Source organism: Pelmatolapia mariae, linkage group LG20 (assembly GCF_036321145.2).
Source record: "Pelmatolapia mariae isolate MD_Pm_ZW linkage group LG20, Pm_UMD_F_2, whole genome shotgun sequence".
NCBI lineage: Eukaryota > Metazoa > Chordata > Actinopteri > Cichliformes > Cichlidae > Pelmatolapia > Pelmatolapia mariae.
This window is the reverse complement of record NC_086244.1, coordinates 28,136,522-28,153,050: the sequence shown is the minus strand read 5'-3', so window position 1 is coordinate 28,153,050 and position 16,529 is coordinate 28,136,522. Positions and strand designations below refer to the sequence as shown.

The 16,529-nt window shown below is 40.9% G+C and overlaps 3 protein-coding genes across 4 annotated transcripts; 1 reads left to right on the top strand and 2 right to left on the bottom strand.

Annotated features, from left to right (window-relative positions):
* Positions 1–79: 79 nt before the first annotated feature.
* dnase1l1l (deoxyribonuclease I-like 1-like) lies at positions 80–1,979 on the bottom strand. The gene is made up of 8 exons (XM_063464225.1): positions 1,839–1,979; positions 1,661–1,749; positions 1,494–1,580; positions 1,281–1,402; positions 702–814; positions 415–572; positions 247–343; positions 80–160 (listed from the first exon to the last, which is right to left on the bottom strand). The coding sequence occupies exons 1-8, from the start codon at positions 1,977–1,979 to the stop codon at positions 80–82; spliced, it is 888 nt and encodes a 295-aa protein (XP_063320295.1).
* A 2,053-nt stretch (positions 1,980–4,032) lies between these two features.
* On the bottom strand, positions 4,033–9,704 carry traf3ip3 (TRAF3 interacting protein 3). 2 transcript variants are annotated; one of them, XM_063464097.1, is made up of 14 exons: positions 9,518–9,704; positions 8,531–8,941; positions 8,279–8,423; positions 8,065–8,182; positions 7,935–7,962; positions 7,704–7,733; positions 7,098–7,193; positions 6,390–6,461; positions 5,994–6,134; positions 5,674–5,811; positions 5,448–5,583; positions 5,219–5,364; positions 4,792–4,908; positions 4,033–4,522 (listed from the first exon to the last, which is right to left on the bottom strand). In XM_063464097.1, the coding sequence occupies exons 2-14, from the start codon at positions 8,906–8,908 to the stop codon at positions 4,322–4,324; spliced, it is 1,746 nt and encodes a 581-aa protein (XP_063320167.1). In that variant the 5' UTR covers positions 8,909–8,941; positions 9,518–9,704; the 3' UTR covers positions 4,033–4,321. The 2 variants fall into 2 exon arrangements, with proteins under 2 accessions (XP_063320167.1, XP_063320168.1); XM_063464098.1 differs by lacking the exon at positions 9,518–9,704 and adding an exon at positions 9,393–9,506.
* Positions 9,019–15,494, top strand: atp5pb (ATP synthase peripheral stalk-membrane subunit b). The gene is made up of 8 exons (XM_063464099.1): positions 9,019–9,038; positions 10,140–10,363; positions 10,964–11,000; positions 11,104–11,249; positions 11,731–11,894; positions 12,073–12,198; positions 14,625–14,804; positions 15,242–15,494. The coding sequence occupies exons 1-8, from the start codon at positions 9,034–9,036 to the stop codon at positions 15,317–15,319; spliced, it is 960 nt and encodes a 319-aa protein (XP_063320169.1). The 5' UTR covers positions 9,019–9,033; the 3' UTR covers positions 15,320–15,494.
* Positions 15,495–16,529: the final 1,035 nt, after the last annotated feature.

Sequence of the window (16,529 nt, the reverse complement as noted above, 5' to 3'; positions counted from 1 at the left end):
AACATGAGTGGATTTTGTTGGTTCACATCATCCACTCATTAAAATCAAGCAAAACACTGCAAAAACATTAGTGATTGGTTTACAGCTCATGGCGGAGGAAGTAGCGGTGGTTGGCCTTCAGGTCAACTTCTACAGGAAAATGGTCGCTGACCTCAAGAGCCTAAAGTGTCATCAAAAGAACAGAATAAAAGTTGAAGTTAAGTCAGAAAATGAATTCGAGGGAGGTGTTTCTTTTGAGAGGTTTACCTCTGCCTCAGTTAGATGGAAATGCTCTTTAAAGTTGAAGGGCTGAGCTGAAGCTGGGACTACACTGGAAACAACCTCCCGTCCGTGCACGATGATCCTGTTTCACAATGAGGAAACGTTATAGTTGGGCATAAGATATATGTGCACCAAGTCACTGTAGTCACCGACCTGTCGTAGGCACAGTGTGTCTTCTCCCTGACGGTGGTGTCTTGCTCGTCTCCAATTAGCCAGTGAAATTTGGGGTCACTCCTCAGGCGCATGGCTCTCCATCCTTTGGTGGTGATGTAGCTGCACCCGGCGTTCAGGTCACCTAAGATTATCACATTCTGAAAGCATGCCAGTAAAGGGAAGTTAAAAAAAATCATGAAAATTCTTACAAACAACATGATGAGGAACCAAGATCTTGCCAAAGAAAGCAAAAGGGATTTAAAATTAAACGATGTGTTTCAACCTACATCTGTCTTCCACTTCTTGTAAATCCTTTTGAAGACAGCGTACAGTTCATCGATCTCCTTCATGGCGGTTTTTGGACTGGTGTGCTGCCCTATCAGGACAAAATCCTTCAACACTGAAAACAAAAAACATCACAAAGCGCCGCGGTCCAGTCTGACTGTGTGTCTCTCATTCTCATTCAACAAAGGTGCAATTTCTCTGTGACGTTTATGGCTGCGTGAACTTGGCTGGATCTTTATTCACCTTTGATCAAGGTGAGCTTTAGTAGCAGCACAGTTGTTTACAGTGTAACAAGATTCACTGAAGATTGGGTTATAACCTTGTAGGTTATAACCTACAAGGTTATAACCCAACACTAACAGTCTGTGACACCTCTGGAACAGTGGCTCATCATTAACATTGTTGTGAAGCACATAATTAGAAAGCAAAACTCATTTAGAAGCCAGAGAACCTAATCATAAATCATTAAGTCATTTAGATTTGCCCAGAGAAACGATTCTGGATGACAAGTCAGAATCATTTTTGTTTTTGCCAGCACAAAGCTGTTTGGAGTTTCATGTTTTTCCCCCTTTTAACCTTACATGTAGTGGGGGAGTGAAAGTGGATGATGAAGGGCCCTCTGGAGAAAACATCAGTTTCATTGGCCCCCTTTCCTTCGAGTTTAGGGTACTGATAATGCTCTTTGACCTTCAGCACATTGCTCCTGTAGGTCATGGGAGAGGAAAGCACACTAGGTTCAGCATGATCATATAAGGAAACGGCTCAAATGCAATGGGAAATACAGCATGAATTACCTGTAAGTGTAGACATATTGCTCCTTATAGGTCTTCCTCCCGAGCCTTTCGCTTTCCAAGTAAGAGTAGGGGTTGGATTTGTCAAACCTGGTTAGAAAATAACATCAAAATTAAAGTTGGTCAGTATTATTAAATGGCACAGAAGATTCACCACATAAGCCTTGTACCTGTTAAGATCCTTAACCAAAGCTTGTATTACTTCTCCTTTAGAGTCTCGGACCTCCTGAATGAGACACAAGTCACACCGAGAAAGAATCTTGGGAGCAAAAGCAGAAAAAACAAAGATCCATCAGCTGTCCACTTTGTTCAGCTATCGATCTAGGTGTTTTTGTAGACACATAGTACCTTTAGGAGAATCCCCATAACCTTCTTGTTGTTTGCCTTGGATTCTCCAAAGCTCTGAATATTAAAAGCACAGATTTTAAGGGACGACGTGACATCCAGCAAACACAGCCCAACAACAAACAGCAGCCCTGCGGTCCTCATCGTGCTCTGCAAGCACAAAGAAAGTTTGCAAGTGCCCCACTTGTCATGTTTTAAAGTACGCTACAGAAATCTTCAGCCCCTTACCTTCAGTGCGGTTGTCACCGGGAGACTGATCTCAGGCCAGCAAAGAGCCATCTCTTTAGTGACCATGGGAACATACAGGTAAATGTGGGCGGGGGAGACAGGGGCTGCAGATGTGTGGTGGATATGCTGTGTCAGTGCCTACTGAGAATGGAGCTGTATCTGGAACAGTTAAAAGCACCATAATGAACAATGACTCCATCCAACTCAGAGAGCTCAGCTCTGAGTGTGTTTTGTCTCTAAGTTTGAGCGTAATCAGACAATAGATGCGGTCATGTGCCACGTCCGCCCGCTTCGTGAACATGTGTGTAGAACAAATCCTCCTGTCAGTTTGGCAGCTGGTAATTACCACACGGTGCTGTTAAAAAGAACATTCTGATGACTGGTGCATTTTTTACTGTGATGGCTCTGCCAGTGTGAGGCAGAGTGTGTCTCTTACACCTATAAGAGTGCAAGAGCACTCTCATAGGTGTAAGATAGACAGTGTTTTTCTTTTTCTTTTTGGGACTACAGATGAAATCTGCATAGAGTGCCGTTAAAATGGGATAAGCATTCTTAAAAATAGCACAAAGAAAACAGTTTATGTACTTTTTGTATGTATGTGTTGTTATATTTTAACCTTGTTTTGTTTTTTGTGGCTTTTCTTATTGTTGTTGCTTTAGTACCTTCCAGTAATTGTTCTATATTACACAGCAAAGCATTTAATATGATGCAATTAACATTTACATGTATAAAATGGGCCAGCACAGTGCAGTGGTTAGCGCTGTTACGTCCCACCATGTAAATTCCTGATTCAAGCCTCCTGGTCGCCTGAGGCCTTTCTGCATGGAGGTTGTTCCAGGGACTCGGGCTTCCTCCTGCAGTCTAACGAACATTAGGTGATTCTAAATTGGCTGTGGATTTGAGAAATATTAGTTTTTCTGTCTCTGTGGGATCTGTTCAGGGTTTTTCTCCCCCATCGTCCCCATGAGCTTAAGTGGATAAGTGTCCAAGAAAATTAGCCACAGATTTATAAAATCATTTTTTTGCTTAATATGATGCCTTTTATAAATGAAACAACCTGAGAATCTGAAATTGTTTTACAACATTACACATCAATAATGATGACCCAGTATTTTATATAAATAATGTAACTGGGAGGATTCATTTTGCTGCAGAGTGAATACTTACATACTTGCACTCTCTGGCCACTTTATTAGGTACACATTGCTAATACTGGGTTGGGCCTTCTCTTCTGTTTAGATCTGTAGTAATTCTTCATGGCACAGATTTAACAAGGTGCTGGAAACATTCCTCAGAAACATGATGATGTCTACATTTGTTGGCTGTACACGCATGATGTGAATCACAAGTTCCACCACGTCCCAGTGGTGACTGTGGAGCTTGGTGACGCTGACATCTCGTATGAACAAGTGTACCTAATAAAGTGGCCAGTGAGAGTATATAACTAATGAATGCTCTTAATTAAGATGTGGTGGTGTTACTCTCAGTAAACTGAAGGACCTTAAAATGTCCTGCTGAATATATTAATTTAAAAAATAAACTTTAATGAAAATTATAGTTCGCTTATAAAGCAGCTCATTGCTGTCAAAATGGAAATGACGCTCATTCCACTGACACACAGGTATGAAACACACTCCTGTCCTCTATTATCTCAAACTGGTTATAATCTGGCACCAGTGACTCCATCAAAAATAGCTTACATTCTGGTTAACCACCTCTTCTCTCTCAAACCTCCCAAATACAAAAAATCTTGTGCGTTCTCTGAACAACAAAGAATAATATATATATATATACTAGTGTAAAACACTGTTTAAGGTCGTGACCTGAGATCAGTTTAATGTATTGTGATTTACATTTGCCCTTTCTTGGTGTTGTTTTGTAGCACACTGCATCTCACGCTATATATGCTGTGACATGTTTCAGTAATTCAAGACTAAATAAATCAGTCATTTACAGTATAAAAGACACTTTTATTTTCCGCTGTTCTCATAGTTAAACTCACAGTTTCTTAAAATCCCATCAACATTTTCCAACAGTTTGGGCAAATTTAAAATAAGCATTGCCGAGTTTCTTTACTCGTACTGGAACTTTTTGCTCACTTGTCCCCAACACCAACCCGACGCAGTCTCACAAACATCACACAAACACTGAGTTCCAAGTCGAAAGAGATTTTAAATACAAAAATGTCAACAAACTACATTCTATATAAATCTAATAAAGCAACAAAACGTCAACAAAAAACAAGATTTGGAGCAATGTCATATTGGTCTGAAGCAGCCCGAGTGTCGAGGAGAGGCCATTTCCATGAGATAATCTTCAATACGTGTCTCTATGTCTGAGTACAGGTCCTCAACTTGCTCCCTGAAAGGCGGATGCCACAGCCACAGCATTACAACCCCTGCTACAGCGAGGAGTAAAAGGAAGAACAAGCACAGCTTCCACCAGGATCCACACAGTGTCTAAACAGGAAGAAAAGAAATCATTTAGTCAGGTGGATATTAAATCATCAGCAGGAAATGATAACTCATGTGCATGAGCAGCTGCTCAGCTGGTTACTGCAGGGCAGCTGAGGCAAACTGATAGTGTTGAAAAGCATAGTGGGGCAGAGTGTTAGAATTATGTAGTGGTTTAATTACTGGCTGATAATATAAAGGCAATGAGAGCTTTTGAGTGCTGCAAGGGCATTAAGTCTCCCTTAAATGATCTCACACACACACACTCTACTCACTGGTCCCCTGCGGCGGTGGCTGAGCTGCCGGAGTTCGTCTCTGCACTGCGACAGCCGGGCCTGGCTGGACTGACACTCCTGCTCCATAGCGTGCAGCTCCGCCTGCAGCTCCTCACACTGCACGCACACAATAAAGAGCGTGAACATGCAGAAATGCTCAAAATATACTCTAAATGCTGGTGATCCTCAGACAGGCACTTTTCAAAATGTACTTGCATGTGTGTTAGCAATGTGGTTGGAATGCAAACATACTGCACAAGATTACCTTGTATATAAGACAAAAACAAATAATAGGGGTAATATTTTTACCTGCACCTGTTAGTGACTTTGTGAAACACCTAGCTGGGACATTCCTTGTGTGGCAAGCTTGGATTAAAGAGTCAGACTTGTGAATGAGCTACAGTTTACTGTAATGTCCATGTTTTACCTCTCTCTCTTTGAGCTGGAGTTTCTCCTGAGTGTGGCGGAGCTGGTCCTCCAGCTGAGAGTCTCTCCTCACCGTCAGCCGAGGCTCAGGTTCCTGTGACGCCAGACACTCCTGCATCATGAAGTCTTGACTCTCCTCTTCGCCATCTAGGGCACCGAAAATATTATAAACATATTGAATGTGCACTATTTAACAATAATCATAAAAAACACCAAACGTGATGTCTTGCCTCTGAGTTGCTGGATTTCTTCTCTTAGGGTCTGGTTGTCTTCCTCCAGCAGACAAATGTTGTACTGTAGGTCCTGCTTTTCTTGTCTTAACGAAAGCATCTCATCTCTCAGCTCACGCTCTCTGGCTCTGCACAGCTGATAATTCAAGAAATAAATTCACATTTTTAACATTTATAATTAAACTTTTGACCGCGCACTCATGCACGTTGTCACAACCTAACATACCTCCACTTGGCTGTGCAGCTGTTGCAGCTGTTCATTACTGAGGTGCTGGCTCTCCCTGAGTTTTCCAGAGCTCAGCTTCAGCTCCTCATGAAGGCTTTGCCACTTCAGGGCCTCTGCCTTTGCTGTAATTAGCGCTTCCTGTTGACACAAAATGCAACGTTTTTAAAAAGAAAAATCATCTGCAAATACTCAAATTAGGAAACTTGCTTCCAGGTCACCAGATGCTGAGTCTATCAACTAAAAGGCCAATAAACTGAAACCTCAGTGACTTTTGTTTCTTTTTTGTGTGGTAAAACAGAGAAAAAAAAAAGATGTTTGACCTGCAGAGTCTCAGCCTTGCTGAGGGCCTCAGTTTTCTCCTGTGTGGCCTTCTGCAGGGCAATCAAGGCCTTCTCTTCATATACCATCCTCTGCTTTTCCATCTGTACCACCAGTTTCTTTACACCATCTTTTGGAAACTTCTGCAGGGACACAACACTGCTGAGTTAGTTGTTAACACCCAGTGAGATCCAGATCAAAACCACAGAGACTCACACTTAAGATGCTACACTATCACCCTGTGACAGAATAATGCCAGAGCAAGGCTAGTTACTGGAAAGAGTAAATGTCTGACTTCTTGGAAAGCAAATAAATAATAACAACAACAACAACAAATCACCACCAAGATATTGTAAAAATGAGTGTGGTTGCTTTTTTACAGACTAAATTACACTCACCTGCAGACAAGCTTGCAGCTGCGCCTCCAAAGCCTTGATCTTGTTTCTCAGCAGATCTTCACTGCAGCGAGACTGTGTGGGTTAGAGAGGAAATGAATGACTGTCACGCTCTAACCTGCAGATGGAAAATTAATGGTTCATGTGCCAAAAAGCTGTGACAGCACGTTGTTTCTCCGAATGCAGGTGCATAAGGGGAACTCAAAGCAACAGTGAGCCTCAAGGGAGATCACAGTATCTGCGTTTGATACAACACACTTTGTTATAAGTGCAAAAAAGACCCCTAATGATAACATACCTCAGTGAGCAACAACAGGTGGAAGACCTAAATAAATGAGACTGAATAAACTGTAGATCAGCTCAGCTGCTAAAACAAAATCTAAAGAGGAAACAAAACTAAAAACAATGACCTCAGTATTTTCCTTTCATTCATTGCAACCAGAGTAGCCAAAAGAGATGTAAAGAGGATGCATAGCACCTTTAACAGCTACTGAGTGGCACACCCTTCCTGTATAAGAACGACAGCTTGCACTCGTCCTATGCAGTATAGAATTGCGCGGAAGCAGGAAGCTCCAAACCACAGACTGCACAGGCCTTCCTGACACAGCCGTAATATCAGCCAGTGCACCAGAGCAGAAAGAAAAACAGTGTGGACTTATAAAGTGCGAAATATGTGTTATTTGATGCGTGTAAACAGAGGGAGAGCCTTACTGTCCATATTTTGTTGGATGAGTTCACAAGGTTTGTCGTGCTCTCCTGGAGTTCAACCAGCTTCTTCTTCATCACATCTTCTCTCCACAGAGCCTCCTGCCAGAAACCCAGCAGCAGCAGAAAGAGTTACACTAAGGCACAAAGACAGTTTTCATCTGCTCTGAATGGACTGCACAGGTCATCAGGTCCTTAAGTAGCATCAGTGCACATTAATAAATGTATTACTTAATATTGAAAGCAGTAGTGATGAAAGATCAAATGTGATGAGAACTTAACCCTTTAAAACCAAGCGTATTATATCTGATTAGTGAGTTTTGTGAGTTTTTGACTTCTACATCATCAACGTGATTATTTTTCTTCCCCCCCCAAAAATAAAATAAATTGCACTGTACAGTTTTAAGAAATAAATTGCAAAAATAAGCCTAATGTAGCTAATATGATACAACCCTAATCTCATATATGCAAATTATTATTTCTTAATTCATCAGAAGGGCCACTAAACACAAAAAATGTGACTTTTCTGGCATTTATTTCTAGGTTCAGGCTTTAAAGCCTTAAAGGATTCATGAAACACAGGATGATTTTGGATAAATATTGTTTGCTTACCTGTAGGTAGTCAGCTAATTTCTGAATATCCTATTAGGAGAGAGATAAGAGACAGTAAAAACAGTAGAGTTTTATAATTAAAGAAAAAACCTTTGCATCAGATTATAGAGCATCTATTTCCCCTCAGATTAGCCTAAACTTTATTTCGACTAATCATGTCACCTGTGCCCTGTGCTCCCACGCCTTTTAATCTATCACCTAATTCTAAAACAGCAGGCCTGTGAAACTTACTGATTCTTTAACGGTGATGAGTCCGGACCTGCACAGAGGACAGTTTCTCATTAGAGAGAGAGGAGATCAGAGATGCCTTTTGCAGTAAAATCACGGTTTAAAGATTAAACTAGAATTGAATGAGACTCACTCTGTCTGCACACCGGTCTCTCTCAGTATCTTTTTCTGAAGAATGCTTTCAGTTTGTACAGATGATTTCTGGTAAATCTTCTCTGTTTTGATGAGTGTTTTTGTGGTTGTCTTTTGTGCTGTATGTGGAGAAAAACAAAGATAAATGTAAGGCATGATTCAACAGTCCCTGGTCAAAATGTTTTGTGCTTGGCACGATGATTTATTCTTTTTACCGTTTACACTCGTGTCCTTTTTATGAATACTTTTCACCCTGTGCTGCTCTGATTCCTTCACAGATGGCGTGGAGGTAGGTGATTGCTTCTTTGCATGACTTTTGTCCTGCTTCATCACTGTTATCTGTTCTGACCACAATGAGGCCTGAGGGAATGAGAGGAGAGCGACGGGGCAGGTATTATTCACAGCAGACCTACGAAGACATAAATCTGATCTGGTGATAAATGTGCCGAATTGACGCAATCTTTTACCCATGTGCTGGTGCTTGGATCACTGCTTATGCTGCTGTTTGGTGTCAAAACCATGGGCGGATGTCCTTTAGCATTCTCCGTGTTTGTTGAGCTTGAACTGTAATATTTCATTGAAAATATCTGTGAGGGAGATTTTCTTCTCGATGAGCCTTCACGCCACACTGGGCTCACCGATCTCCTCCTCAGAAACTCCAGCTGCCTCTTCTCTTTCAGTTCTTTTTTTATCTGCCAGGTGGTACTGTCTCTGGGAGGGCTGCGGCATGAAGTCACATTGTTACGTCCTCGCAGGTACTCACGCTTCTCTGCTCTGATGTCCAATATTCTGTCAAAGTGTTTCTCTGGCGAGAGCTGGAATCCACTGATGGCCAGGGCATCCATGGCAGCTCCCCTGGCTGTTACGTCGCCTCAAGCCTGCGACGACAGCGTAGCTTATCAGGAAACTGGTTACAGTCATTCACAATGATCAAATTCACGGCATGTTATTAGCTGAGTACTATCGAGTGATGTTGTGAGTAACTAAAAAACAGCTTTCTTTTAAGTTGCAGAAACATTATAATGGCTAAAGGTTATAAATGAAGAAACTCAAACTGCTACTAACTTTAAAGAAAAGGACTGAAATGTAGCTTCCTATCAGGGTTGGTGTAAATGAGTATTTTTCAAGTATTTATGATATTTTTATTCTGGAGAGACTTAAACAAAGAAAAGTTATCTGTATGATGAGGTCATGCTGCAAACTGATGTGAGCCGTATGCATTAAAAGTAAACTGCCAAAAGTGCCTGATGTTTAGAAAGCTGTGTGTGTGTGGAGCAGAAGCGGTTGCAACAGTAGCTCAGAAATACTAATGCAGAAGCTGAAACTTACAGGAGAAGCCCCTTAATTACAGGGTGAAGCACTTCTCATCGATAGACTAGGCCCTGGCACCTGCAAGATGATAAAGCGAGGACAAACTGCTGCTTATTAGGCAGGAAACCATGGTTGAGCCTTACCTACTGGGCCATCTCATTCAGTGGGGAGAGCTCTTCATGAGGTAGTTGACAAGTCATCCATTTTCTCACTCTTCTGAAATAGTGCCGGGTTTTTTTCTTGCCTGTGTTTCACATGTAGCTGTTTCTGTTGAGCATAGTTTTTACAGGAAGTGAAGAGAACCACAACGTCATATGTTCCTCTATCTCACCAGCCACTCACACAAAACTGATGCCATACACGGGTGGGCCTCAAGATTACAGACAGACACAACTAATTCCCCCTGTGTGCAGCCTGGGATAAAACACTTGGGAGAGAGGGGTGTGTGTGTATGTCTTTGTGTGTGTGCTTTATTAGATGAGTATTTTTTATTATTTTTATTATTAGTAAACGATGCATGTGGGCTTGAACACTTTCATTAGTTAGTTTTCTTGTGCATGCTTGTGTGTATGTAACAGTTAACTTACATAACAATAACACTAAATAGCAGTTTGGCTTCATATTCTGTGTGGTGCCGTTTTTGTTTAAAGTCAGCCACCTTTCAAGATGAGTGAATCCAGAAAACTTGATCTTATCATAAAAAATAACCCCAAATTCTCTGCATTAACTCCTTAATCACTTCTATTAATCCAAATTCAATTTCAGGGCAGTGTGTGTGTGTCGTTGCACGCAGTGCCCACTAGAGGGCGTCGACTCCACAAGCGCTTCTGTACTCTCGCGTTGTTTCACGAGGATTTCTCCTGTGTCCGCCATCCTTGCAGCTCTTTGCAGAGAAGGGCACAGAGAGGCCGAAACAAGAGTGCCCCGGTGTTGTAGGAACTTGGTACTTCATCCTTCAGACATGCTGTCCCGGCTCGTTTTTGTCTCAGGTATGCATCAGAACAGCTTTTAAAATGATAATAAAGGCCACTTACTGCTGGTGCCAGCAGACTGTCAAGCAGGAGGCAGGAAAGTTTAAAGTGAGCTGAAGGGTAAAGTGAAGGCCGCACATTGAATGAGACATGCTAATGCTAACTGTCAGCATAGCTTCAAGCTCCTCGGAAATGGTAGCAATTTTATTGGCTGCAGATTTATATCAGACGTTATCAAAGGTAATCCTGGATATTTCAGTGTTTCTGTGTTTTGTTGTTTTAATTATTTAGTCACAGGCAAGTTAATCGACGCTACGTTAGCTAACGTTAGCTCTGCACGCCTAAATGTCACCTTATTGACAGCTAGCATCGGTCGGCTGTCTGCCCTTTCTGCGATGTTTTATGGAAAAGTTTGTGTTAATTTTGATGACCTCACAAACTGATCGCCCGAAGCCCATCAAATAGCTACCAATACTAAGAGTTATAGTTCTGTGTTGGACTGCTTGCTGTGCGTTTAAGGTGTACAAAATTTGAAGGTTAATGTTTTCAGAAGATTGTTGTTAAAGGTGTTTATTGAGAAAACAGTAATTAACACTTGTACTTTTTTGTGGGTTTCAGCTAGTGCCCTGAAAAGCAGTGGCCCCATTGGAGCTGGGTATGTGTGTTTAGCATTGTAGTTTTGAATGTGTGTGTTTTAATACCAATATTCAATAACATATCAGAAAGAAATGCTTAGTAATCGTGGTCTTCTCCCTCAGTGTGGTCCATGCATCTCGCTGTCTGCACACATCATCCCAGAGTCTGGCTCCGGTGCCCCCTCTGCCAGAGAAGGGAGGGAAGGTCCGGCATGGCATCATCCCAGAGGAGTTATTCCAGCTGCTGTACCCCAAAACTGGAGTAACAGGTGTGCAGTCTTTAATCAAAAATGATAATTTAATATTATTCATGTGTTTTCTTAAAGAAAATAAGTGAAAAGTCACTGAAAATTGATTCTGTGCACACAGTATTTGCACTGAATCAACTGGATTCTTCATCCATCAAAATATCTAACTTCTCTTTTTGCAAGGACTACTTAAAGACTGGTTTGCGATTATGAGCAAACAGTCCTTTGCTTCCACTGAAAGCATCCAGATGATTGGTGAACGCACTTCATTTGATAGAAACAGAACTTTTGAAAACTCCTGTTTTTGTGAACACATTCACAATAACTATTTGTTTAAAAAAAAAAAAAAAAAAAAAAAACCTGCCTTTTTTTCTTCATTCCTTTACAAAAATAATGGTTCTTAAGATTCTGTTTAAATATATCAACAGTCTCCAAAGAACTCAAGTCCAATGGTAGTTACACATCTCACTTTTACTTTGTATTCCCCCTCTTCTCTCAATAGGACCCTACATGCTGGGTGCTGGCCTCCTCCTGTACATGCTTTCTAAGGAAATCTATGTCATCAACCATGAGACCTTCGCTGCAGCCTCCATAGGAGCTGTGATCATCTATGGTGTGAAGAAATTTGGGCCAAGTGTTGGAGCTTTCGCTGACAAACTGAACGAGGTAGGCTGATAACCACTGCTTTTGTTTCTTTCTTTCTTTGTGATTTCATATCTCTTTTGTCAAGTTTTATTTATTTATTTTGTTTGGACACAGTGGAGAGAGTACTGTACCAAAGGACTTTTCTCTTGTGCACAACCTTTTCAATGACCCCAATATTTTCTGCTGCTTTTGTCTTCAGGAAAAAGTGGCCAAGGCTCAGGAGGTGAAGGACGTCGCCATGTCCAGCTTGACTCAAGCCATTGACGATGAGAAGAAGGAGCAGTGGCGAGTAGAAGGAAGGGCGATGCTCTTTGATGCCAAGAGGGTAAGCATCACCATCCTTTCATTTCAGTTTTTATATTCCAGTATCTTAACTGTTAAGTATTCCAGTTAACATCATTTTGACAGCTGCCACCTTCAGCTCCAAGAACAGAAGAATTATAACCTTTTGTGGGTCTGTAGTGTAGTGGTTAACACATTAGCAACTTAAGCAGTCACCACAGCTGGTAGCTCTGTATGTTTGATTTAACAGATATTTTTTTTACACCTGATGCTGTTTCTGATACGATCTCAAAGTGAAATCTCTCCTACTGGGATCAAACCAGGGAGATTCTGCTTCTTAGGCAAATTCATAAACAAGTACACTGTGCAGCAACTTTTCCATTAGTACCTACTCACGCCGGCTCGGCTCAACGCGGGTTTTAGGGTTTTTCCATTAGGTCATAGTACCTGATACCTGATACCGGGACCATTAGTCCTTAGTACCTACTTGGCCGGGGTTCCAAGTGATCTGAAAATGTGACGTCACCAACTGGCTAGTCCTTTACAAAAATCAAAACTGACATCTTTGAAACTCTGCAAGGCAAATGGCTACAAAAAACAATGCCGGGGTCCCCGAGTCTGACGAAAAGCCACTGACCAAGCAGCAGGTATCACATCACCTTGACGTACACCTTTGTTGTGCCGTTCGTGTTGCGTACAAATGATGTCACGGGACGTTTAGCCGTGTCGCAATAACAACACAGTGCATATAGGTGGTACTAGACAAGTACTAATGGATAAAGAGGCTTTAATCTGCCAGTATCTACAACAGAGACTACGCCTAGTGATAAAATAAATGATTACCTCAATATTTATTTATTTTTTGATCCTTGGTGAACTTGATGATCGTGGCTTGACACATGACTAATGGTCATTTGTAACATTACTCTCGTCTTATTATACAGCGCTGCATTTTATTTTCAATGTCAATTTGTAAAAAAAATTTTCCATCAGTTTCTCTGATAATTTCTCTGATTGAAGTAGGCAGTGCTCAGATGGATTTATTGTGGCTGAAGTAAACACCTGTTTGTGAGCGCACATTGATCCTGAAGCTGAAAACCTGGGTTAACAAAGAGTTGATACCGATTATCTGCGACTGGGTTTTAGGTTTTGCCAAGCGAGCTAACACAATGAAGGCTTGGCTGTGTTGAACTTGCTTTGTAGTGTACCCCCACAGTACTCTGTGGGAACCAAACGGTCTGTGGCAAGACTTATTTTTTTGTTAATGTGAGTTGTTCATCACTCTGGGTGGGTATACCAGTGTTGATAATAACTGGGTACTTTCAAAATGACATTTTTCAGTTTAATGATACCACAGTTTGAAATATGCTGAATAATATGTAGGTTAGACTCGTTCTCCACCTTTTACTCTCATGCAATTTTAGTGTAATTAATTTGGCAACAAAAGGAAAAATAATTTGAGGCCATTCCTGACTTATTATTCCATCCATCCATTTTCTGCCGCTTATTGAGTTTTGGGATGTGGGGGCAGCAGTCTGACAGAGATGCCCAGACTTCCTCCTCCAGCTCATCTGGTAGGATGTTGAGATGTGTCCAAACTCTTTGAGAGACATCTTTCCGATGTGTCTTGGGGCTTTCATGGAGCCTCCTCCCTTTCGGACATGCTTGAAACACCTCAGTTAGGAGGGTCCAGCAGGCGTTCTAGTCACATGCCTGAATCATCTAAGTTGGTTCCTTGTGATGTAGTGGAGTAGCATTTCTGCTCCCTCCTGAGTGGCTGAGCTCATCACCCTATCTCTGAGAGAATCCAGCCACCCTTCAGAGGACGCTCATTCTTTCAGTCACTGTCCAAATCTATTAGCCACAGGTGGGTGTAGGAACAAGGACTGACCGGTAAATCAACCGTGTCACGTTAAGATGCTGAAACAGTAACCGTTAGTCCTGGGCCTAGCCTAATATTTATCTAATTTTAAACAAGTTTTCAGCATGATTATTTATTTATTTATTTATGCATTTATTTATTTGTTTGCCTCCTCCAGGAGTAGTCTGTGAACAGAAAATGTGTAACTTGCTGAATACAACCACATGATGGTGCTCATTCTCACACTAATGGAGAATTTCCACTCAAAATCAGTATACAAATGTTGCCAGATTTTGTACTGACAGTACCATTTTAACATATGTAGCTAAACTATCTTGTATAGATGTCACAATAGAATGAATTTAATTATTTAGTCTGTATATAAATGCATTACAAATCTGACTGCCCTAATTTGTTTGGGACACAGCACTACATGATTGAAGTCTATGTCTGAACATGTCCTGACTGAAAACACATTTTTTACTTCAGTTATATCTTTTGTTAAAAGTTTTTTTTTCTTTTATTATTTTGAAAAAGTATCCCTAGAGCTGGAATTTCACATTAAAGCTGTTACAGTTAAACAATCCTACCTCCTGTTTTCCTCTCAGAACAACGTGGCCATGCTGTTGGAGACCAACTACAGGGAGAGGCTACATATGGTGACCAATGACGTGAAGAGGCGCTTGGACTATCAGATTGCGCTGCAGGACCTCAACCATAGGCTGGAGCAAGAGCACATGATTAACTGGGTGGAGAAGAGCGTCATCAGCAGCATCACACCCCAGCAGGTCAGTCTTTATTTTTCTTTTCTTTATTTTCCAGACAGACGCCTCTAGCTTAGGGTGCTGACATCCAATAAATAAAAGTTATTAAAAAAAAACCCAAACTACTGTGCCCCATTCTTCAAAATATTTAGACGAAAACCTTTTTATTTATTTTTCATGAAACAACAGAAATCTGTAAGGATTTTAAAAAATAAAAGTCCTATATTTGGGCTGTGATTTTTTTTAGTTTGTCAGATATTTCATGTTTACTAATTTGCTTGTGTTTTTTTTTTTTTTTTTATATAGGCAAATCTCGTATTGGCAGAAAAATGTCAAAAAAAAAATGTCAATGTTTTTTCTTTAATTTGTTATATGCATATGTATTTTTACTGTCTAATCAGTTCACTTCTATTGATTGTATGTTTCAGAGTTTTAATATCTTTTTTGTTTTGTTTTTTTAGGAGAAGGAGAGCATCGCCAAATGCATCACAGACCTGAAGGCGTTGGCCAAGGCCACTCAGGCCAAAGCTACAGCCTAAACTGTCATCGCTCTACAGAAGCCTCCTCTAGTCCCAGACTCATCGCCCGAAGACGAGACGTCACTTTTCTTTGCAGAATAAACTATTCTTTCTTTATAGAGTGTCTCTGTCAGCGTAATGGGTGTGTACAGTATTTACACGTCGGCAGATGGTAAAATAAATGGTTCTCTTATCATCTTCAGCTGTTTGTGTCTTTCTTATTCAGAGTTTGCTCTATTTTGTGAGTGACATCACAGTTTTATATCCATGGTAGAGTATGCTTGAGATAGTGGCACAAGAATAGGAACGCTTGAGACCTTTGATCCTCCTGTAGGAAGAGTAGGAGGTGCTATGAATAATTTCAAAACCTTTGGACTCATAATGTGCCACTACCTGTTTTCCATACTTCAAATACTTATCCTCAAGTGACAAATTGGGCCGGCCCTTGCAATCTGTCACTCCCATCACGTAGTTGCACTTTGATCCTGCTGCTTTCACGAGGAAGTTAAGGAAATTTTCTCGAAGCTGTTTGTGAGGAACACACCCGCTATGAAACCTCTTGGTGCCAAATTCGTTTGAAAGAAGGGAACGATGACACCGGAGCAGAGCTGAGGCTACAAGGTAAAACGGCATGCAGCAGTTATATAAAGGTCAAGTGACAGGTTATATAGAAAGTGGTTTAAAAAGGAAAAAGCTGCTGAGAGCAGCACTGTGTCCTGCTCTGAAATGTGACGTTGCTTTTACAGAAAGTGTGTAGTTGTTGCCATGAAAGCTCATCACCTTCAGTCATAGCTTAAATATACATAACCAAATAAACTAGTCTCAACCACTCGATGTGTTTAGAAAATGTATATGTAGCCGCAATAACAAACTGTCATGTATACTAATATCTAACGCAAACACTGAGGCTGGTTTGTGTATTCATGAGTCTTCAAGATAAATTATTATTGAGACTCTTTGTTAATTTAGTCCTTGTGCTTAAAGCAGTTCTTGTAGTTGATTTACTCGATATTAACCTCTAAGTGCTTGATTAGTAACTCTGCGTATATTCATACTTAATCTGTGTTTAATTTTTAATGAAAAAAAAAGCACTACCCATAATAAGATGATTATAAATAACAAGAAAACAGGCCTCGGTGGTGTCATTTGTATGGAAAAGCCTTGTTGTAGTTTTCTATGCTGAACTCGCCAGAAGCAATAAAAGCACGCTGAACTGAGGAAGTGTTTCTTT